Source organism: Lycium barbarum, chromosome 5 (assembly GCF_019175385.1).
Source record: "Lycium barbarum isolate Lr01 chromosome 5, ASM1917538v2, whole genome shotgun sequence".
NCBI classification, from domain to species: Eukaryota; Viridiplantae; Streptophyta; class Magnoliopsida; order Solanales; family Solanaceae; genus Lycium; species Lycium barbarum.
This window is the reverse complement of record NC_083341.1, coordinates 127,821,758-127,844,813: the sequence shown is the minus strand read 5'-3', so window position 1 is coordinate 127,844,813 and position 23,056 is coordinate 127,821,758. Positions and strand designations below refer to the sequence as shown.

Genomic DNA, 23,056 nt, shown 5'->3' with positions numbered 1-23,056 from the left:
TTAATTAGTTTAATACAAACTCCAACTCTCAAAATGATTCTTTCTTAAAAATATTTCTAACGAAACATATTTTTTAAGATAAGTAGATTTTAAACGCTTAACCAAACAAGTAGAAGGCAAACATTTTTTTTTTTGCACAAGAAAACAGAAAAAGACATCTAGGTGGCTTCTAGGTCAATTTTTTTTTTACATCTTTTTTCCCTTCCAAAGTCCAAAACGCATATCCAATCGAGCTCTATTTCTACTGCCAAAGGATGTAGCAATGAGAGTACTTTTCTCTTAATCAAAGATCTTGTGTTTGAGCTCTGTATATACAAAAATCTTTGGTAGAGAGCGTTTTCACCCAAATAATGTCCTACGTATAGTCAGGCTCCAATGCGGGTATTAAACATAGGGTGAAAAACCAACCCAAAAAAAAATCTAGCTCTATTTTTTTCTTCATTTATCCTTTTTTTTTCTTTTCTTCTTAGTTCCCCCTTTCTGAGGTAGTAGTACACGTCATTTTCACCTTACAGAGATAGGTTATAATTATAATTAAAAGTTAAAACAAATTTTGAACTAAAAAAGAAAATAAGGAATTTGATTCAAACAGTCGCAAAGAATAAGTAATAAACTAATAAAAGATTAAAACATAAGCTAAATAGAATAAAAGATAAGAAAAGGGGTTCCGAATAAATTATGTGAAAATCATAAATCACTTATTTACATAGCTTAGTTGCGTAAAAGATATTTACACGATCAAATTAATTTAAAAGGTAATAACACTTTTAGTCCCTAAATTATTGATAAATTTTAATTTTAGTCCTTATGATATATGATTAATACATTTGAGCATCAATTAATTAAAAAACGTACACATTTGATCCTTTTACTTGTGAATATTCACTAATTTACCATGATGATTGTCAATTTTTCCACCATTAATTACTCGTATATTATGTTAATTCGCATTATTACTCTATATTTGACGGTAATATAGTTCTAAAAATAGTTTAAATAATAAATATTTCTTACAAAAAGGGACCAAAAACACAAATTCAGTCTAAAAGTTAAATATGCTTAATAAGGTATTACAAAAACTAAAATCATAATTTACTAATAACAGAAGGACCAAAATTGCTATTATCTATAGTTTAAATTATGTGAATTATTCGTGTGAGATTACATTTTGTTATGCGGCCAATCGATTACACATTTTGTTATGTGGCCAATCGATACTAGACAACACAAGTCAAGTTAGGCACTAGCCAATATTAGCACACTCCAATAAAAGCAAGGGTTAAACTTAAACCTCATTTTAGGGACTGAAACCCTATAAAACCCAAAAAAGCACGCAAAACTCCCACATTACATACATCAACTCCAATGGAGCCATGGATATCATCTCCATCAGCTTCAGAAATGCAACTAGCAATAGCTGCACTTTTCGGTGCATCCGTTATGGCTATCTCCGCTTTCTATCTCCACAAACGCAGCGTCGATCAAGTCCTCGATAAACTCATCAAACTCCGCCAACGCAAACGTCAAGACGACGACGCTGACGGTGATTACAACTTGTCGATGCAAGATGATGATGAGATTCATGAGAATATTACAACTACTAGGAATTTTGTCTACGTTGATAATATTGATGACGACGACGATGATGATGATAGTAATGTGTTGAGGAGTTATAGACTACTTTCTTCGTCTATGCCTAATGTGACTGTATCTAATGAGTGGATGAATAATGAGAGGCAGCCGTCGTCGAATTCTGTGGAGAAGCTTAATTCGATTCCTTCCAGTTCATCGTCTCCTCTAAATAAAAGTAAGAATACTGTGAGCTATATACTTAAGTTTATGTGAGCTGGCTTGAATTGCATTTCCTAAGCCCGGCTAAGGTTGATAGCCAGCTAAGTAGGCGTTTGGCCATACATATAAAAAAAAAAATTCACTTTATTTTGGAATTTTGAAGTTGGAGTTTTGTTTGGTTATAGTTTCTGCCAAGAATATTTGGTTGTTTGAATGTACTAAAAGTGAAAACTAGGTTATACATGTTTCAAATTCCAAATGTAAATTCAAGTTGTATCTGGAATTTTCATGGCCAATTAAAGTGAATAATTCTCATGGCCAAACTGTCCTTGTGGTCTTAAATTAAAATATGTAGAGTGTACCAAAATGCTCTTTAATACTGTGGCCTTAAACATGTCACGTGGAAAGTAGCAATTAAAGGGCAGCTCAGTGCGGGGTCCGGGGAAGGGCCAGACCACAAAAAAGAAAGTAAGACAAACAAATTGAAATAAAGGGAAAAAATTGTTTACTTTTTGCTCTTATATACTTAAGCTTATGTGAGCTTGCTTGAATTGCAATTCCTAAGCTCAGATAAGGTTGATAGCCAGCTAAGACTAGTTAATTTATGATGGATCCTTACAATCCTCACAATACAATGATACAAAACATATTATTTGTTGAACTGGAAAAAAATATTACTCCCTCCGTCCCAATTCAAGTGTCTTAGTTTGACTGGGCATAAAGTTTAGGGAATAAAAAGAGACTTTGGAATCATATGGTCCTAAATTAAAGATATCCGTAATGTACTAAAATGTCCTTTGAATCTTGTGGTTTTAAACTTGCCACATAGTTGAATCGTCAACTTACTAAATATAGAAAGAGGCGCTCTTTTTGGGACAGACTAGAAAGAAAAGTAAGACACTTAAATTGGGACGGAGGGAGTATGTTTTATTGTGAGGATTGTAAAGATATGTAACTTCTAAAACAAGATGCCAGCTCTGATTTTTCTGGATTCTGCAGTTCTAACTTCTAACAGTAGCAACAGATGCTTTGAATATGTTCTAAGAAAAAGAAAAGAATATAAAAAACTTGACTTTTATTGAACATTAGAATTGTGAAAAAATAAATCTTGTATGAGCGTACCACCATCTTAGCATCCGCATCTCTGCGACGTCCATCTTGTGGACGTGTTGGACTTTAGCAGCTCAACATTCATTCTCATCATGTGTATAGTAGAAAATGTTTTGAAAAAGCTTATGTCAGGGAAAGGGAAAGTATCTCCACTGTAGGTGTATTTATTTTACGCTATCTTATACTCCCTCCGTTTCAATTTATGTAAACCTATTTCCTTATTAGTCCGTGCCAAAAATAATGACCCCTTTCTATATTTGGAAACAATTTACCTTTACACAATGATCTATAGCCACAGAAAATATATGTGACTCATCTAAAACCACAAGTTTAAAAGTTTTCTCTTCTTTCTTAAACTTTGTGCCCAGTCAAATAGGTTACACAAATTGAAACGGAGGGAGTAGGTTTTTTCTTGAAAAGTTTCATAGAGGATGATCCGAGATTTGAATTTTATGGATTTTGGATTCTAGGACGGTGAAATGCTAGCAGGACCGGGCACATTAGTCTCGTGCTTCTGGGGCTGTTACCGTCGGTTTTAACAGACAATCTTGTGGCATAAAGTTACGATAACCTCTAGCTTATGTTCTGTATAGATTTGAATTTCTCTTTATAATTGGTCTCCTTGTGCTGGCAATATACCTTACTACATTGATTAAAAAAAAATATGTAAGTACCTTGTCTAATAACTGTAGAACTAGAGTGATCCTAGATGATGCTTAGTTGAATATCTGAGTCATCTATTATGTAATACTGGGTGGTTCCTGCCCAGGTAAGAAGGTGAAAAGATAAGACGTAGACTGTTAGATAAAGGTCACATGCTCCTCCTTTTTCTTTTTCCCCTGAGGTAAGTGTTGCTTGTAAGAGCATGTGACGGTCACACAATCTATTCTCAGAAGTTTGCTTTGTTGCCTAGATAGTGTAACAGGTAGCTTCTTTAAGCTAGGAGGTAGAAACACCTCTCTCTCTCTCTCTCTCATACTTAATAATGTGCTTCAGTAGTCTTTTTAGTTTTCTAATATGTAGGGGAATTCTGTGAGATATTCATTATATATTCCAATTTTGTCATATTTCAGGTGAAGAAAGAGTTGTGAGTAGCTTTAATCCGCTGAATCGAGTGGAAACTGCTGGGAAACCAGGTGATTGTGCATTTGAAAGTGTTGGCAACTCTAATGAGGACAAAGGCGAGTTTGCTACTGCTGCAGAGGATGTTGTTTTCTCCTACGATAATGTAAATTTTTGAACTGGATGCTCAAATGTGAATTCTGACAAGCCTCTGCCTTTTTTTAAAAAAAATTAAATTGTGTGTGTGTGTGTATATATATATATATGCATATCTAGATGTAATCTCATCTGACGTTCTCTTCCTTACACCTACTGCCTTTTTGACGTTTACATATTTAATAGCTGACAATTTTTATGTTGATTAAACAAGCCTGGAATTCTAGGTATATGAATGTAATGTGACACTTCACTGGATTTATAGGAGTAGTGTTTTTTATAGGTTATAATTTTATTCACAAAGAATCAACTTGAACTTTCCATTTTATTCACAAAGAACCACAGCACCAATGGGGCACTGACTGTATTCAGAATAAACTGGACTAGTCTCCTTCAAGTATGCAAGGAATATAACATTGGTCTTGTACGAAAACTTTAAGTTTGTGTCTAAACCACTGGATTAAGGTATTGTTGCAGGTGCGTTTCATGTGTTTAAAATAAGAAAGGAAAAAAGATAAGAATGTCAAACCAATCTCTCTATTGTGTGGCATGTGTGCATTGATGCATGATGAAAATTGTTTACCATATTGCCAAAAGAATACAAGAGGAAGAGAAAGAAAAGACTGCATATGGTATATGTCATCTTGACCAAATTGCTATTTGAGCTGCTTCCAGTCAACCTAGCATTCTCTCCAATTTCTCAAAGCTTCGGATGTTCTACTTGTTATTTCCTCCTGCCATGGATATTTAGATTCACTCATCTCGATTCATCAAATGTTAAATTGCATGTCTTTAATTTCACCAGATTTGGTAGATTGTTTGGTTCAGGTTAGTGAATAAAGATTGATCAGCTACATTGGATTGCTATCCTCCCACTAGCCACTATGGTTTTGAGATTAGTACAATTAGATATTTTTAAACTGAAAACGCTCATGAAGTTACTTCTTTTGCTCCCATTACTTTGTAGGATACCGGTCCAACTGAAGAGGAATTTTCTATCTCTGCCTTAACTGAAAGTCGTATTCATATTCAGCATAAAACAGTCGCACCTGAGGCAAGATCTAACATAGATCATGGTGTTGGAGAGGTAGACGGAGCATCTATGCACATTGTGGAAAATGATCCTAGTTTATTCAACAACATTTTGCCCCTGCCAGCTACAACACATGGTATTTTGCCCCTGCTGGCGATGCATATATAAGCTACTAAGGTTTAAGCCCAGGAGTATCTAGAAGTACAAATGAGTCATAGCCTTTCCACACACGAGTTCTCCCTGACTCCTCTTTTCCGTGATTGCGGCCTTGTTCTCTGTGATCACGGCTGCACCAGGTCCTGTCCACCAACACTGTATTCCAATCCTAAACTGATCCAAACAAGGCCGGACCTCCTCGGGGCTCAACCCAACCATACCAATAAGTCATAAACAGTTTAAGCAACATAAGCACATTTGTTACATTGTTTGGAACCCAAAAACATAATACAGGGAGGGGGTGGTCGGGTTGTTACAATGTATTCTCATGCAATATTATGTGGTAAATTAAACCCTCAGGGGTTGGCCTGGTGGCAATTGACTTGAGCCTTGGGGTGCTCCCTTTCAAGGTCTCAAGTTCGAAACCCGCTGGGTGCAAACAATTTCTGAGGGCCATCGGACTGGGGAAACCCTGAATTACCCGTGGTGCACTTGCGGGAAACTCCTTGCCGAGGGCCTGTGCACCCCCGGGATTAGTCGGTGCTCAAAGAGACTCGGACACCCGGCGCTAATCAAAAAATTATGTGGTAAATTAATGAGGGAAATGGAAACTACTGTAGTGAGATCTCTCAAATTTAAGGGAGTGTCTTTGTGTGATGGTGATCTTATTCATACTTAGTTATTCTTTCTATTGCTATCATTTTTCCTCAGATCCTGTGAACGTTGAGGAGGAAGAAGTACTGAAGATGATCCGTGAATGTTTAGATTTGAGAGAGAAGTATGTTTTCAGGGAAGAAACTGCTCCATGGATGAAAGAGATTACGAGTGAATCAAAAGCGTCGGCTAGGAACCATGATCCATTTAGCTTTGGCCAATGTGAAGCAACTTCTGTGAGTTGTGATTCTGAAGTTATTTATGACCATAAAGGGTTTGATTTTTAGGCTGCCGTATTCTCCGTATCTCAAAGTGTGGATGTTGTCTCAAGCACAATTTCTAATAATAATATTTCTTGGATTGGACACAGCACCATTTTAAGATGGAAGATGGAGTTGTACGTGTTTATGCCAGTGAAAACGGTAAGTTTGGTTAAGAAAGTGGAGCACATTTGATTGAATGGAATAGTCTGACATTGTTTCATCATTATCTTTCGTCTGCCTTCCTAATGGGATCTTCACGTCCTACCGTGCATGTTGTAGATATTGAAGAGCTGTTCCCTGTTGCTAGCGCAACAACATTTTTCACTGATATGCACCATGTCCTCAAAGTAATGGCTGTAGGAAATGTTCGTTCTTACTGTCACCATCGTTTGCGATTTCTCGAAGAGGTAATGTTTTTTTGGGCAATTCTCATTGATTCCCCATTTGTACCATTTTCTTGATATTGTACCATTTGTTAATTCTCTTGGTTTTTCATAGCATTTTCTTGATATTGTACAGAAATTTCGCCTCCATTTGCTAGTAAATGCTGACCGGGAATTTCTGGCTCAAAAGAGTGCACCTCATCGTGATTTCTACAACATCAGAAAGGTTGACACCCATGTGCATCATTCTGCTTGCATGAATCAGAAGCATCTTCTGCGGTTCATCAAGTCGAAACTGAGAAAAGAACCTGACGAGGTAAGAAATTTATTACTTCCAGGGAATGATGCTTTCACTTGCAGATTTCTGTGGGCGTATAGGCATGCCTATTTTTTGGTCTTAATCACAGGAGTCTTCGCAAAACAGGTAGTCATATTTCGGGATGGACAGTATCTTACACTGAAGGAAGTCTTTGAGAGTTTGGACTTGACAGGGTTTGCATCAACCTTTCCCCTGCTCTCTTTCATTATTCTGCATAACTTCTAATATTCTGCTATATGTGCTTGGGGTGGGAGGTCTGCTATTTGTTCTTTCCCTTCTAAGCACTTTATTTGCAGGTATGATCTTAATGTTGATCTTTTGGACGTACATGCTGATAAGAGTACATTTCACCGGTTTGACAAATTCAATCTCAAATATAATCCTTGCGGACAAAGCAGACTCAGAGAAATCTTTCTAAAGCAAGACAACCTTATCCAAGGTGTGTTCCTTGGAGATGTAACTTTTAATAGTAAATTACCGTACTGTTTTTTCAACCGACAGCAAAGTTTCTCACTTCTTTTCTTCAATTTTATTTTAGAACTCCTGTAATACAACTGTCATTAAAGCGTACGTTTGAATTTTCTTTGGTTTCAGTTGACCACATTCTGCAGTGGTTAACTTAAATTTAGGTTTCAATTAAAAAAGCTCTGTAGCGTGTTATTTTATTTGGAACCTCCATCAAGGCAACTGTTACTACACTGTTAAAACTGTCCTTTTTTTTTTTTTTTTTTTTTTTTTTTTTGTTGTTGACAGCCGCTTGATGACACCTTCTAATAATTGTTCCGGATATTCACCAAAAAGCAAAAAAAGAAAACAGAAGTAGCTAGATATGAAAATATACTTAACTGCACAAAGCATGCATATGCAATATCTGCTTTCCTTCTGTATATGAATATATATATTCTACTCTCAATGTCACAGACTCACAAGATACATAAACTTGCTGTTTAGTGTGTAAGGAGTAAGGACCGACATAATAGGTTCAGGACCATTGGGATAATAGACTGACTAGGAGACCCTATTCATTTCTCGTTAGCTTTGCTTGAAGTGGAAGTAGTACTTGGGTTGAGTGGATAACGATGTATATGGCACCTTGTCAAGCTTTCATGTCCTTGTGGAGTATCACCTTCTTTATATCTGTGGGATATCCTGACCAATGTCAAATGTACTCGGTTTGCTCCATGTTAACGCTGTATATGCTTGCTGACAGTTTGCCACCTTTAAATCTGTTGCTGTTTCATATGCTTCTTAGATGTGGTTTTGGTAACAATAAAACATATTTCTTCGTTTTCAAAATATTGTCTTATTCAGGGCGCTTCTTGGCTGAAGTCACGAAGGAAGTCTTGCAAGATCTTGAAGCAAGCAAATACCAGGTAAAACAACATACATTAATATGTTTGAAGTAGTTTCTTCTACTTCTCTTTTTCCTTCTTTTAAAAATTATTTTGATGTAATTGTTTTTCTCTTATACGATTTTACTGATTGATTGTTAACAATATTTAGAAAAATTGATATATTCACTGTGGCTGTTAAATATTTCCGATAACTTTTAAGCATAAGATATATTTTTTCCTAGAAGCTCCGTAAACTCTTAAAATAGCGGAAACTAATGTGGCTTCCTGTCATATGTCACAACTTTTTCCCCTCATTTTTCAGATATGTCCCCTGCATTGCAATTTTAGTTAGTTTTGAACTCTTTCTACCTCAAAATCAACATTGTTAGCTACTTATCAAAATCAACTTTGTTAGCTAACTAATTGATCCTTGCCCATGTTGGGCTAAAGTTATTTTAATTTACATTGAGAGTGAGAAGATGTACTACTACAAGATTCTACCTAACCTAGGAGGAAACCTAAGAAAAGAAGGAAAGTGGATCATTGTTCAGGAGCAGCATCAACAGATGCGAAGCAAAGGTTTTCCGCTTCATCGGTAAGGCTAAGCGATCTTAGAAGCATGTTGTTTTTGTGAAGTGCCAAGCCATCCGAGTGAGAAGTGATCGCTTCTTTGAGTCTGACTTTCAAAGATGAAAAAGGAGTCCCAGGGATGGTTGAGTGGTTGAGGCATTAGAGTAACAACATAAAAATCCAGTTCAAATTCAAGCTACAAAACTCAGTGTGAGTCCATCTACTTCTGCATTGGTGGACAGGTTGACACTTGTGCCTGTAGGGGCTATAGCAGTCTGTCTGGTGGATTAGTGGAGGTGTGCATGTTGGTCTAGACATTACCTTCATCTATGAAAAAGATGAGAAAAGGGTCAAAACTCAAAAGTAGGAACAAATAGAGCCTTCTGCCATCTGAGTGGTAGGAAGTCTCTACCCTCTCCCCCGTTCTCAATTTTTTGTTCTCTGATATTATAAACACGCTGATTTTTTTTTTTTTTTTTGAGTAAAAGGTAACTTTGTATTCACACAAAAAACTCATCATATGGTGATGAGGTATAATCTTACATCCCTTGGTAGGCTGAAACTACCCTGAAACAACAAAAAAAACTAGAGCTTACAGATGTCCTATAAAATCAACTAAAGATTCTACTTCCCCCACCATATCCTGTTTACACCAAAAATAAAGTAAACTAAGGCACTTCATCTTGATCTTTTGAGTGCTGCAGCCATTATCATGAAAACATCTTGCATTCTTTCTTTCCATAGTGTCCACCAGATGCATGCTGGTATATTCTCCCACCAGTTCTCCTTAGATCTTCTTTTTCCAATTCCTTTCCAGCTGTTCAAAAGTTCAAAAGTGGTCTTTGGCATGACCCAACTCACTCCAAGTAAACATAAGAACATGCTCCGCAGATTTACAGCTGTTTTTGAATGTAGGAACAGGTGACCATTGATCTCTGTTTCTTGTCCACACATAAAACACCTTGAGCAAATCTGAGTACCTCTTCTTTGTAAAGCTTTAAAATGACATTTGCAATTAAAGCTAACTATTGGTACAGTTCCTAATGCAATTGGATATGAAAGTCGATATTGCAAATCAATTCTTTTCTATGGTTAATTAATTGAAATCTGATAAAGGATTTTTCTAGTGAAGTTATGTGGAAGTTACATTTTTTTACTGATAATTAGTTCGAGTAGGTGGGATCACTGGAATGTCTGAATTAATGAAGTTCCTGCAATTTTGATGTTATAAATTATAAGTAGTAGTTACTAAATTCTCATCTGTTTGGTAATTTTTATTTTTTGTAAATTTGCGCATCACTTCTCGCTTTTAGCTCCATGAGGCTTGTCGATTTTTTGCATTTTCACTCTTGAAAACATTGATCATGAGTTGTTGGTGCTTAGCATGGTCGAGTTGACTCATTTTGTAAAACTTTCTTGACTTTTAGGATCTTGTCTGCTTCTGCACTAGGGAAGCCACTTAGAATGACAGCGATGCGGATTTGAATCTACATCTAGTGGAATTTGGGTTGGGCTGTTCTTATTTGTCATCTCAAGCCGCCAACATCAAGCGTAGGATTTCACCTTGTAAATGGGAACATTTGCTAGAGCTTTATACTAATGTGAGGTGATAAGAAGCAAAAGAATAAACCCTCAGGGGTTGGCCTGGTGGCAATTGGCTTGAGCCTTGGGGTGCTCCCTTTCAAGGTCTCAAGTTCGAAACCCACTGGGTGCAAACAATTTCTGAGGGCCATCGGACTGGGTAAAACCCTGAATTACCCGTGGTCCACTTGCGGGAAACTCCTTGCCGAGGGCCTGTGCACCCCCGGGATTAGTCGGGGCTCAAAGAGCCTCGGACACCCGGTGCTTAATCAAAAAAAAAAAAGAAGCAAAGGAATATTGAGAAGTGTACAATCCAAATTGAAGTATGCCAAAAGCAAACTAAAAGGGATGTCTAAATGATGTTGACCCTTAAGTTGAAGAAGTTGGTGATGGAGATGACGAGCTTTCTGCACTTGAAATATATTGGGGAACTGATCACTTATCCTGAGTAATATGGTATCTTTTAAGTCATTCAAAAGGAAGAATCTTGGTAGATCAACAAACTCCATTTGTTTAATCAAATCTTCTCTTGTTTCCTCTGAAGTTTTTTGGTACTTGAAATGAAATAATTGAATGAAATCAGATACTCCCTCCTGTTCACAATAAGTTTCCAGTTAGCCTTTTTATTTTGGTTCAAAATAAGTGTCCACTTAATTCAAGAAGGATTTAACTTTTTTTTCCAGATTTGCCCTTAAGTGCTAAGTGACCAGATCCCAATGTGTCAAGTTAATAGGGGAGTTAGTATTTTCTTAAGGTGTGTGCTAAAGGCTAAGTGGAAGTGGACACTTATTTTGAACTGGGAGGGAGTTTGTTTTACAATTCTAGGGTTCTAGGTGTTCATAAACTCGAGAAGGATGGATCTGGGATAATATAGAAGACATGCTAATTTTGTTCTGTCAGCTTGTATAAGTGTGCGCATTTGGAAAAGTTTCTGGATTGTTCAGTCCACAGAATTGAAAACTGTGAGCTACTGAAGACATGTCGATCCGGTTTATTTTTTAAACAAACATATTATCTCTTTTTTTGAGTAATTAAATTTAATTTGAGCTCGCTCACTCAAATAAAAGAAAAATGCAATCCAGTGTAACACCATTATTGCATTGAGGCAAAATTGAATCTACTGGGAAAGCCTGGCCCATTGAAGGGGCTTGAATGGAGTCTACAGTGTGGGCCAAGGAAATGGAATGTAAGTGTAAAAATGGTGGGGGTGAGTGGTGGCTAAGAGAAACATAGTAACAACTGGGAAAAATGATGACAAAATGCAAGAGGAATGGGAGTTGCGGACTGTAAAAGGATCTGGGATCAACGCTGGGCAGGGGAAGGGGTGATGGGATTTTAAAAGTTGAAAAAGTAGTGGGTCATATGACGACTTAAGCATTTGCAACTCATGTTTTCCTAACATGAAACATGTTTATTTTCTGAAAAGCAATTTTTGACTTACCTTCAGTCAGTTCAGTAATATTATGCCAAATAGGAACTGAAACAAATAGCCAAAACCTTTAATTCAAAACCAAACTGAACATAACGCCATTTTGGTCATTCAGTTGTTGTCCCAATTTCCCTGAAATAATTGAACAATGATCAACTCTGCTTTCTTCTTGCTGAATAAAGTATATTATATTAAATGTTGTGAGACTACTAAAAAACTTTACTTTGCTGGACCTTGTATATGGGAGAGTTTACTTTGATTGGTTTTGAAAGAATACCGCCAATTGTCAATACCATTTGTGCTCTGATTGTCTTGGTTTGAACTTGAGCTAATAAGAGCTTAACATTTGCAAGAGCCCAAACTGCTGCAGTTCTGCCTTAGTGAAGTGTGATTCCCACATCTAACAACAAATTGTTGAATGGATTCGATGACCAAACTTGAAAACAAGTTGTCTGTCAAAGTTAAATTAGCATTATTAACTCGGGATAGGGAGAATTTGACACAAATGGCTTCTTTTTCGGAAATGACCTACAACATGCCAATATATGACTATTGCTGACTGAATATTTGCTCCAGTCTTTATCTCTTTGCAATGATAAGCCTTTCATGAGAAATTGGTTCTGTTATCAAAGTCTGTAACTTTGTTGCTCAGTTGCTCTACTCAGAAGCACCAGATTCATGATTGTCATTCTGTTGATGTGCAAGTTCTTGTTTTTCCGGGGACTTTAGTGGAGCTTCTTGCTGATTGGAAACTTTTGTTTTTTTATTAGAAAAATCTTTGGGTTTTGTTTGTATCTTAAGATTTTTTTGATAATGGGGTGGTCAGGCTACCGTCTACATCGCACCAGCACAAGAATCAAATAACTCTATCCACTGAGGTTTAGAAAGATGGGTAGAAATCACCTAACTACTATTTCTTTCTTCTCTCTCTCTTTTTTTTGGGGGGGCTTCTGCTGGTGTCTGAGTCCTGGCTTTCATGGTCCATTCCCGTTTTGTTGACCGCTAGGAACACACTTGGGTGCTTATTTGTATCTTACGATTGCTTGCTGCATGTGCCAGTAGTTCTTGCAACTTGTGAGCTAATCGCTTGATGGGCTTAGGCAGTTTATAGCCCTCAAGAGCGATAACTGCTTCCAATAGGACCATGGATACTTAAATAACACTCTAAGATAACATGTAGCTATCACACTAGCATCGTCTCCCAGGTTGTCTACTCTAGGCTGTCTGATTGTATTGTATACCTTATTTGCGAGTACTATTTTCATAGTTCAGTATGGTGATAATTCGCCATAATAATGTATGACATTATCCTTTCGTCTTTTTCAGTTGGCTGAATACAGAATCTCCATCTATGGAAGGAAACAAAGCGAATGGGATACACTGGCTAGCTGGTTTGTGAACAATGAACTATATAGCCAAAATGCAGTATGGTTGATTCAGGTGGGTATAATGCTGATAATGTAATATTCTTGTAAATTACTCCCTTCTTTTAATTTTATATTGTAGTATTTGGCTGTAGGCGGAGCTTAAGATGTTAATTTGACATGTTTATTCTACAAGCAGTTGTGGAAGAAAATATTAAAGTCATGAGTGAATATTAAATAGTTATTTTATAGTGAAAATATTAAATCAAAATTTTAAATTTTGGATAGTTCAAATGTATTTGAATTTGTCAAAAGTTTTGAAAGTTGTATAGAACAATATTATTCACCATTGATTGGGTCACAATGTGCTTGATGGAATATGATGTTTTTAACCCTAAGTTCAAACTTTTCTTGACTTGCTTGGCATTACCATGACAATTTTACTTCAGAAGCTTTTTCTTTCATGATCTATCACTCCCCACTATTGGCCATTCTTCTCCACTTTCATTACCAAGTGTAGCTGGCTGAGTATTGTGGTTGCAATAGGCTTGTGTTTTCTGTGCAGCAGTTTCTAAGTTCTACATAAAGGGAATATTTAATCACATAATCAATTCTCCTGGACAATTTAGATCCTTTCAGTGATTATGTCAGTATATTTGCTTATGGATATACGATGCATTTCTCACTTTTACTTTTTGCAGCTCCCACGGTTATACAATATCTACAAGAGTATGGGAACTGTCACCTCCTTCCAGAATATTCTAGATAATGTGTTCATTCCACTATTTGAAGTCACAGTTGATCCAAAGTCTCATCCTCATTTGCATCTGTTCTTAATGCAGGTTAAGTGCCCTTTTTTTATCTTCTGTAGTTATGTTGTTTACCATTAACACCGTAGCTATATTTTGAAATTTTCTGATTTCTCTTTTTAAATCTTTGTCAATTTCAATTTTGTGCTACCAAAAAACAGAATTTCCTTTGCCCCTCATTTCTTACTTTTATCTTTATGTTTTTGTTCTGATCTGCTACAAATGGTTTTACATGAAGTTTGTCCAAGATAATATCTGATATAGACCTGAAAGAAATCCATAAGGGCTTAATGCAGCACTGTATGGCCTTACAATTTCAATCTTGGGAACAAGCATGTTTAACAAGTGCAGCTTTGGAATTACATATATGTAATTTATAGTTTTCCTAGATGAATTATGTGGTTCTCTGTGATTTCTATTTCTTTGTATAAGTCTACATGCATCTCATATGCCCAAATTTATGTTGTGGCAATTACCTAAAACGCGTTGGTAAAGTGCTCAGTTTAAGATAGCCATGACATCATCCATGATGCATTGATTAGAATAAATACTAAACGGGTCCTTTAGGGATGGTCTGGAAACTACTGATTTTCACGTGACACTTTTTCTTACAGTCCTATAAATAGGAAAAGTTCAAGCATTATTGGTCGATCAAGTTAATTACTTAAATTACAGTGTTCCTATCTAACAAGTTTTTCAGAAACTTCTACATTTAATTGCCTTTGTTGTCTTCTAGGACTTCTACCCTTAAATTAAAATAAGCCAGTAATTGCTGTCTTGAGTTTCTGTGACATGCACTGTAAGATCTTCTTTTATGTGTAGGTTATTCTCTATTGAAGGCCACTGTTTTCCATGTTTCTTGTTATTTCACTGCTAGAATGCCATCATATAAGAACCAATTTTTTCAATGCATTCTGTGCATGCATACCATTGGAAATTCTTAGTCAATTGAAGGAGCCTAAAGTTCTATAATTTCGATGACAGGTAGTAGGTTTTGACATGGTAGATGATGAAAGTAAACCAGAGAGACGTCCTACCAAGCACATGCCGAAGCCAGATGAATGGACAAATCAGTTCAATCCAGCATTTTCTTATTATGCTTATTACTGTTATGCAAACTTGTATACACTCAACAAGGTCAGTGGTGCTTCACGACTCCAAATATTAGCAGTACTTAAATGTGCTACATATTCATCAAAGTTTGTCCTCCTTGGCTGCCTAATTTTGTTCTGGAGAAAATTATCTTTACAGTGGGTGTGGTTTAATTGAAGAACCTTGAACTCGAAAGTCGGAACTGAAGAAAGTGACTGTCCTAGGGATGGCGATGGAGCATATGCAGACTTAATCCCATTCAATAAACTTAATCAAGACCTAAACTTCTTGTCGAAAACTCGAGAAATTAACGAAAGGAAAATTGAATTGAATTTGGCGAAGACATTTAGGGAATGCATGTACAGACCGTTTCTATACCCAGATGGTCACTCTGCGTTACCTGCATACTTTGTCCTTTTATTCTCCTCTTTTCTCATTCTTCTTCTCTCTGTTACCAAATTTGTCCATGAGCAAACTATTCTCTGTCTTAATTTGTTCCTTCCCAATAAAAAGAATTAATGTTCAAGACGTCGCGGTTCGACTTCTTGCCGTAGACTAAAGCTTGATATTTTAGTGGAGAAGGGTAGAAAATGGGCGGCACGTTATCCACTGAGTTTCAAACCGTGGCCAGTAGCCCTCAGGGTTTTCTTGGTTATGAAAAAACAATAAAAGAATAAATGTTCAAGGTCGTTAAATTGATAGTGCCGAAGGTGTTTATATAGTTTTATTGGCTGGACTAACTGTCATGGTAAAGAATTTCAATCATGTTTGAAACTAAAGTTGGTTGTTCATTAACTGAACAAAGAGTAGGAGCCTAGGCAAAGCTCTATCCTAAATAACGGGCTATACAACAAAGATACCAGTGGTCGAGGGCCTTGGACCAAAAGTGTCCTGCACGTGAGTTCTACAAGAATTTTTACTGCCCCACGCCCAAGAAATTTGTTCGTGTGCCACAATTTCCACCCCTAGACGATCTTCGCCAGCAGCTGAAGAGTTGAGAGCTGAAAAATAAAGGAGTTAGCGCTTGACTAATAAGATAGAAAGAGCCTTTCTTGCTTGTTTAGTAAAGTCAACCTTTGGCGGTAGGGTTGGGGTGGCTTGCTGGGGCATGAGCCACTTTTGAAGAACATGCTTACGAGTTTTTCATATGATGTTTATCAACCTCTTTCATTGTTTATGTTTGCTAGCATACTTGAGCTTCTTCCTGTCTACTGCTGCCCTATTTTTTCTTTGTAACGGAGAGGACATCTTTTCCGCAAGATTGTGTGGACTGTTGTCTCTCTTTCCTAAGCGTAAGACTATATCTTATGTATTTATTATTTCTTATGTCAGCTTCGGGAATCAAAAGGGTTGCGAACAATCAGATTAAGACCACACTGTGGGGAGGTTGGTGTTCACTTCTGGTGATCTTTCTGTTAGCAAAATATAAGTGCGCGAAATTTATGTTCTCAAGTTCATGCAGGCGGGTGATGTTGATCATTTAGCTGCTGGGTTTCTTTTATGTCATAACATTTCTCATGGCATCAATTTGCGGAAGAGTCCTGTACTGCATTATCTTTACTACCTTGCACAGGTGTCTCTCTTAATAACCTTTATCTCATTAACTGATAGATGCAGTGAGCATTGTTTAGATCTATTTTGAAATTCCCTGCAATTAGATGACATTATTAAATCATTTAGGCTGGTCCAAGGAAGATTGTACTTACGAATGCATACAGTGGAAAGGTTGTAATGACCTATTGGATGCTTATTAAAGTTTATGAGGCCTCGCTGATATGATTATATTTCAAAACTTAAGAGGGTGTAAAAGAGGAATTCACACACTGGATTAAGAAACATCACGAGGAAAGAGGAGAAGAAAAACTTATGGGTAAATTATATAGAGTAAACAAGTCTAGATCACTAGTGCGCCATGTGCCAATACCCTTGGACATTGAAATAGAAAATGTTTCTCAAGAATTGCTCCTTACTGTTCTTGCTATTTTGCATGTTCACTTTGTTAAACATTCCCCAGAAGTGCTGCATCTAGCTTTGGCCTGGGACCTATCTTCATCATATTTCTCTATTTTTTTAAACAAATCTATTATTTTTATTGATATACACTAAGATGGCGGCACTAGTGCAATTCAACTAAATTTTATTTCTTCAATATGCAGTGTGCTTCATATGTACAAAAAACTTCCCAGAAATTTGGTCCTGATGATGATTTGATTTATTATCATGTTATATTTGTAATGTTGAGCTATGCTGAGACGCATCATATTTTTCTATGGAATATTCCTCTGAAGTCATCCTTATTTGTATATTATGTGCCACACTCTAGCACTCTCGCTCGCTCCCCTTTGTTTTCCTGTTTATTCACTTTATTGCCACTGTTCTGTATAACTATTCAGGTTGGACTGGCAATGTCTCCCCTGAGCAATAATTCACTTTTCCTTGACTATAATCGGAACCCATTCCTTATGTTCTTCCATCGTGGCATGAATGTCTCACTCTCTAGTGATGACCCCTTGCAAATTCACTTGACAAAGGAGCCCCTCGTGGAAGAATACAGTGTTGCAGCTAAGGTTAGTCGATTTTTCTTTTTATTCCAATCAGTAGAACTAGTTGCTGGAGGAAACCCAAAATATCAAAACAATAATTTTTTGCGCGGATTGCCCTTCATATGGACTGGTCTTTGATTTTTGTCCCTCAAATTTGGTCTTTAATTTTTGCCCCTGCTTCTCATTTAATGAAAATTTTTGGGTCAAAATAACCTTATTCGCTGGTCTACGAAATCAGAGATTCTGAGTTTAATCCCCAGCAAAGTAAAAAAAAAAAAGTTCGCAAGGCCAGCATAAATGAAGTTATCCGGCATAAGTTGTGTAGTAACTAATTCGCTCGGCATAAGTTTAAAGAAATTTTGCCTTATCCGCATAAGTTTTGTAGAAATGAAGTTATGCCGGATAACTTAAATCCTACAGAATTTATGCCGGACAAGGCAAAGTTTCTTTGTAACATTTAAAAAAATTCATTAGATTATGACATAGCTTAACATTGAGCAAACATATAACATGTGTGTTGAACAATAAATAGTAGCCTAAAGAAATGCCCAATAAATACATTTTGGGTTATTTCTTAATATTAAAATAGTTTGGGTCATAGAGATAGATTTAGTCATTTCACCATGGGTGCAAATATAGAGTGACTATATTAGTACATAAATATAACATTTATATAATTTTAGATATATAATCCTATCTCTTGCTCTATATTTTTAAATGAGAGGTACGCAAAAATTCATTGCATCGGGCCAATTGAGCAAATATATAATGAAAAGGCTTGAATCCTTCTTAGATTATGGCTGCAACTTAAAAAAATATAAAACAGAAAAATAAAGAACAGTGAAAATGTAGAATTATGGAAATTGGGAAAAAACAGAAAATATGTGCATGTAGTAGAGTAATATGTGGACCCTAAGCAAACTTTTGGAAAGAATTCAAGGACATTTGTCAATTGTTTGTTGCTTCTTTGACACCACCTTTGTTGCCTTTTATAATTGCCATCAAACTTTCAAAAATTTACCAAAACACATACATGATAGCCATGCAAATAAAGGCCAATACAAGGGCAAATCTGACAGTTCTTAAGATGTGAGGACTACAAAACTCATGGATCCTCACTTATATAGTATTATTTTAGTGAAAGTTTTTGAGAGTGAAGTCTTTTACCTTATGTTGGATTAACTTCATTTTTTTTTTTCAATTAAACTTATATTGGCAAACTCAGTTTTTGCAAAAACGATTACAGTATCTAAGTAATATCGAAATTACTTGATGCTACAAATTATTGTATGATGACGTCAATGAAGTTAATTTATAAATAAGATAGCATTTTAAATTAAATAATTAAAAGTCTTGATATGGAAAAATACTTTTATAGATGTTCCTTCAGATTAAATCATACTAAAAGAATTGAAACCTTAAGGAAATCATTTGTTTTTCTTACTTTAATCTTTCCTTTTCCTTAAAAAATTCATATTAAGAAATGATGTATTTTTTACTTTTTCTTAATTTAAGTTACTTTTTACGGAAATCTATATTGTAATTTCTTAAACATATAAGGAACATTAGTATTTCATGTTTAACTTAACCATTTTCTCCTAAATTATATAAAACATTGGTTATCCTATCTCTTGTAGAACATTGCAATATTAAAAAATGTGAAAAATCATATTCATTATTATTTAATATTATTTTTATTTGGAGAGTTAAACTCTAATTTTTAAATTGTTTTTTTCAAACATTTTTAGCTATATATAAAAAATATTTTTTAGTTTAATAACTTTTTTACTTGTCCATAATAAATTTATTTAAAAAAAAGAAGATAATTTGACACAAGCTTAATAACCATTTTCGAATAAAAGAAAGACAACAAACTTTTGATCAATTTTAAATTTTGTTGAATAAATAGGTCTTTTGTGGGGTCACTATCACATTTTCCGTCACATCATCACTCCTTATAATATTTAAGAGGCCCATATAATTAATCAAATTTGCCAAAATGGGTGAGAACTTGCAAGATCATTAAAACTTCAAATAGGGGTAAAATGGACAAAAAATATTTTTGTGAGAACTACAAAAATTGAGTAGCTTTTGAAAAGTAGACCATATTTAAGGACAAAAAGTAAATTTGACTTTAGAAAATAATGTCAAGACCTAAAAGTAATTAATAGAAAAGTTTGAGAATATGTTGGAAATTTTTGTGAGGACTACAAAAGCCCTTTGATTGTCCCTTATATATAGTAGTAATGACAATGTGTCCTTAACCAACTTTTATTTTTCAGGTATGGAAGCTGAGTTCTTGTGACCTTTGTGAGATAGCTAGGAATTCGGTCTATCAGTCAGGGTTCAAGCATGCAGACAAGGTGAGCAATTACTGCATTCAGGCCTGATTTATACGCAACTCTTTTAAAGATCTTCTGTGTGGCCTAAGTGATGATTCTTTGGTTGAAAAATCGCAAATTTACTACACTTTATAGCCGTGGTTTCTCATAGGTTAGTTCTTTCACATCAGAGACTGAAATTTTTTAGTTGAACTTGTATTCCAAAAGATTGGGAATGGATTTTTGTTTGGAAAAAGTGTAATTTTTGATTGTCTTCTTCCCTCACCTCTTACATCCAACTATCGGCTCCAAATAGTCCTACATTTCATCTTAATAGAAATATGCATCTCAAGGTTTTATTCGCTACATATGAAAATTGGCAAGGAGAAGATGAACATACTTGCTGTATCAGTCTGGCCTTTTAATAGATGTATCACTTTTGATCCCTTAACGCATTCTTACTTCTGTTGGAGAGTTAGGGGGGGGGGGGGGGGGGTTTAGTAATTCTGGTGCTTGAACGCTACAGAGTAATATTAATGACTTCATTTTGATTCCACTTGTGTTAAATATCACATCTCTGAGAAACTTGTATGTTATTTTCCTAGCCCGGATGTTGAAGGTGATTGTAAATCAAGCAACATAGGCTTAGAGGTTAATGGAAGCATTAAACTTAGTGCGTTCAAACATATGATGAAAAAGAGGTTTGGGTAAGGGGTATTCTGGAGAGCACTTTGTAACACCAATGCTAATTTACTTCCTATCATAAATGTTGCAGATGCATTGGCACGGCAGTAAATACTATAAGAGAGGCCCTCAAGGAAACGATATTCACAAGACAAATGTACCCAATTTGAGGATTTCCTTCAGACATGAGGTAAGCTTCCTTGGGTTCCCTTTTGTCCTTTCTCCTGCTAAGATGATAACACTCGAAAGATGTTAGTGTTCCGTGAAAGTTCCTGCTATAGAAAATCAGAGTAACTAATTGCACCATAGTCTGTACTATAGCAACAATGTAATTTAATGAAATGACGCCTGATGTACTGCAGACATGGACGGAAGAGATGCAGTATGTTTATAGAGGAAAAGCAATCCTGCCTGAAGATGTAGAACATTGATCAAAATGTTATCAACGATCTTTATCTCACTGAGGCACATCATGATTCAGGTATCATCCTTTTTCTTCGCCAGATTGTTCCACAAAAATAAAGAAAAGTGTGTGTGTGTTGGAGTGAGGCCTTGCTCACTGTTTTCATGTGCTTGCACAGATAGCCAGAAGTGAGGCTCCTACAGTGGCAAGGTTTAATAGCAATGAGGACGCGGTTCCATTAATATTGCTGCTTAATTTATACCTCGGTGGAAGCAAGTTTGCTTTTGGGAGTCTGGTCTGATGAGTGATCACCATCATGGTGCGTATTTAGTGCCTTCATTTCTAGTCCTATTAAATCTATACTATTGAGGTTCAGGCAATCAAAAGAATGTATCTGGCTTATTGCTGCGATATGTAGTAATACCAGGCTTATACTAGCTGGAGCAGCTTTTACCCTATAATGTCTTGGTTGAACCATCATGCTTTTTATTCTCTTTCATTATGGCATTTTAAGCATCTACATTGCTTTAATGAGACTATTATTACTGTAGTTTCGGTGCAAGTAGTGTTAAGAAGTTGGGATTTTCACTAATTAAAAGAAATTATGAAAAAAGAACCAAGTCGCAGAAATTTGTAAAAGACAATCGAGTATATACTAGACTCTATGGTTTCTTTTAAAACAAAGATGGAGAATATTTACAAGTGGGAACGAAATAAATATATGCGACTCGAAAGATTTTAGTTTTCATTTGTTGACATGATAAGAGTGTGTTTTAGTTATTTTTTCGTACGATTGATAAAGATGTCTTAAATTTCATACCAATCTAATGAAAACTAATTTGTCCTGCCACACTTAATAATTCTCTGATCAAATCAACTTTATTGTCAGTCTTTGGAATGTGTTGACTTAAATTCCATTTCCATCTACTAAATAAATGTTTGTGGAATGTAACTGTGTATGAAACTCGATCGAATTTCACTTGCATCAGCTAGAGATATGATAATCAGGTCATCGTAATTCTTCTCGTTCACTTTATGATAGATGAAGTAACTTTTGGCCCTCCGAGAAAAATATGAGATTGGTTATGTTGGATTTTATATATTCAAAGATAAGTGGATTATGTGCCACTTTTTTAATCAATATTCTTGAATAAAAGATTGCAAATTGAGACTGAACTGAAAAAAAAATTAGGGGGAAAATGTCAATGAGACTGGGGAAATTGTTAAATACTTTCCAACGCTAAATAGCAGGGCAATACAAAAGGGAAGAAAACATAAATGGACAATATTTATAAAATTGTAGCAGTACATTTCGTAACAGTTAGTAATATACATCTCATATTATATTATATACTCATAAAATTATTGGTATAATTAGTTGTATGTTATGAAATAATATTAAAAGTACACGACACGAGATATAGTCAAAAAAGTTGGGTGAGAGAGATATTTTATAATGAACTTCCTATTTATAATAGGAAATTCTTGATGGCCAAGTTTAGTGAACTTGGTGGCCAAGTAATTTACTTGGTGACCAAGAAACTTCCTTGCTTTCCAAGTTATTAATTGACATACAAAAATATTTACAATACTCCCCCTTGGATGTTCATTAATTAGATGATGTGCCTCGTTAAAACCTTATTAGAAAAAATCCTGTGGGAAAAAGTCCTAATGAAGGAAAAAAGAGTACACATATTTAGTAATACGCTTTGAGAGTTGTCTCATTAAAAACCTTGCCAGGAAAACCCAAATGGGACAAAACCTTGGTCAAGGAAAAATAAGTACAACGCGTATTTGCTCCTCTTGATTAAAGCATCACATAATTCTTGAAGATGATGTACTCTGATCTTGTATATACCAACTTATCATATCTTGAGGTTGGTACTATGTTTGTGATCAGATCTGTCAAACGACCTGGCTGATAATCTACATCTTCATTCCTTAGATAGAGTTACATCATCACCATATTATATTGTTAAAATCACGTCAAGTACATTCT

General features: G+C 35.6%; 1 protein-coding gene across 1 annotated transcript; it reads left to right on the top strand.

Moving 5' to 3' along the window:
* Positions 1-1,279: 1,279 nt before the first annotated feature.
* On the top strand, positions 1,280-21,591 carry LOC132641498 (probable AMP deaminase). Its single transcript, XM_060358522.1, has 20 exons — positions 1,280-1,807; positions 3,975-4,129; positions 5,087-5,288; positions 6,020-6,198; positions 6,333-6,384; positions 6,505-6,632; positions 6,745-6,924; positions 7,033-7,100; positions 7,224-7,366; positions 8,239-8,300; positions 13,168-13,281; positions 13,907-14,047; positions 14,999-15,151; positions 16,439-16,492; positions 16,569-16,679; positions 17,500-17,673; positions 19,932-20,012; positions 20,746-20,844; positions 21,017-21,135; positions 21,236-21,591. Exons 1-19 carry the CDS (start codon positions 1,366-1,368, stop codon positions 21,083-21,085), a joined length of 2,607 nt encoding a protein of 868 aa, XP_060214505.1. The 5' UTR covers positions 1,280-1,365; the 3' UTR covers positions 21,086-21,135; positions 21,236-21,591.
* Positions 21,592-23,056: the final 1,465 nt, after the last annotated feature.

Bases quoted from the DNA above. Each gene is read 5' to 3' on its own strand.
- LOC132641498 (XM_060358522.1), top strand. From the start codon at position 1,366: ATGGAGCCATGGATATCATCTCCATCAGCTTCAGAAATGCAACTAGCA. The intron at 1,808-3,974 runs GTAAGAATACTG...GTCATATTTCAG, and splicing joins ATCGTCTCCTCTAAATAAAA to GTGAAGAAAGAGTTGTGAGT. The intron at 14,048-14,998 runs GTTAAGTGCCCT...TTTCGATGACAG, and splicing joins TGCATCTGTTCTTAATGCAG to GTAGTAGGTTTTGACATGGT.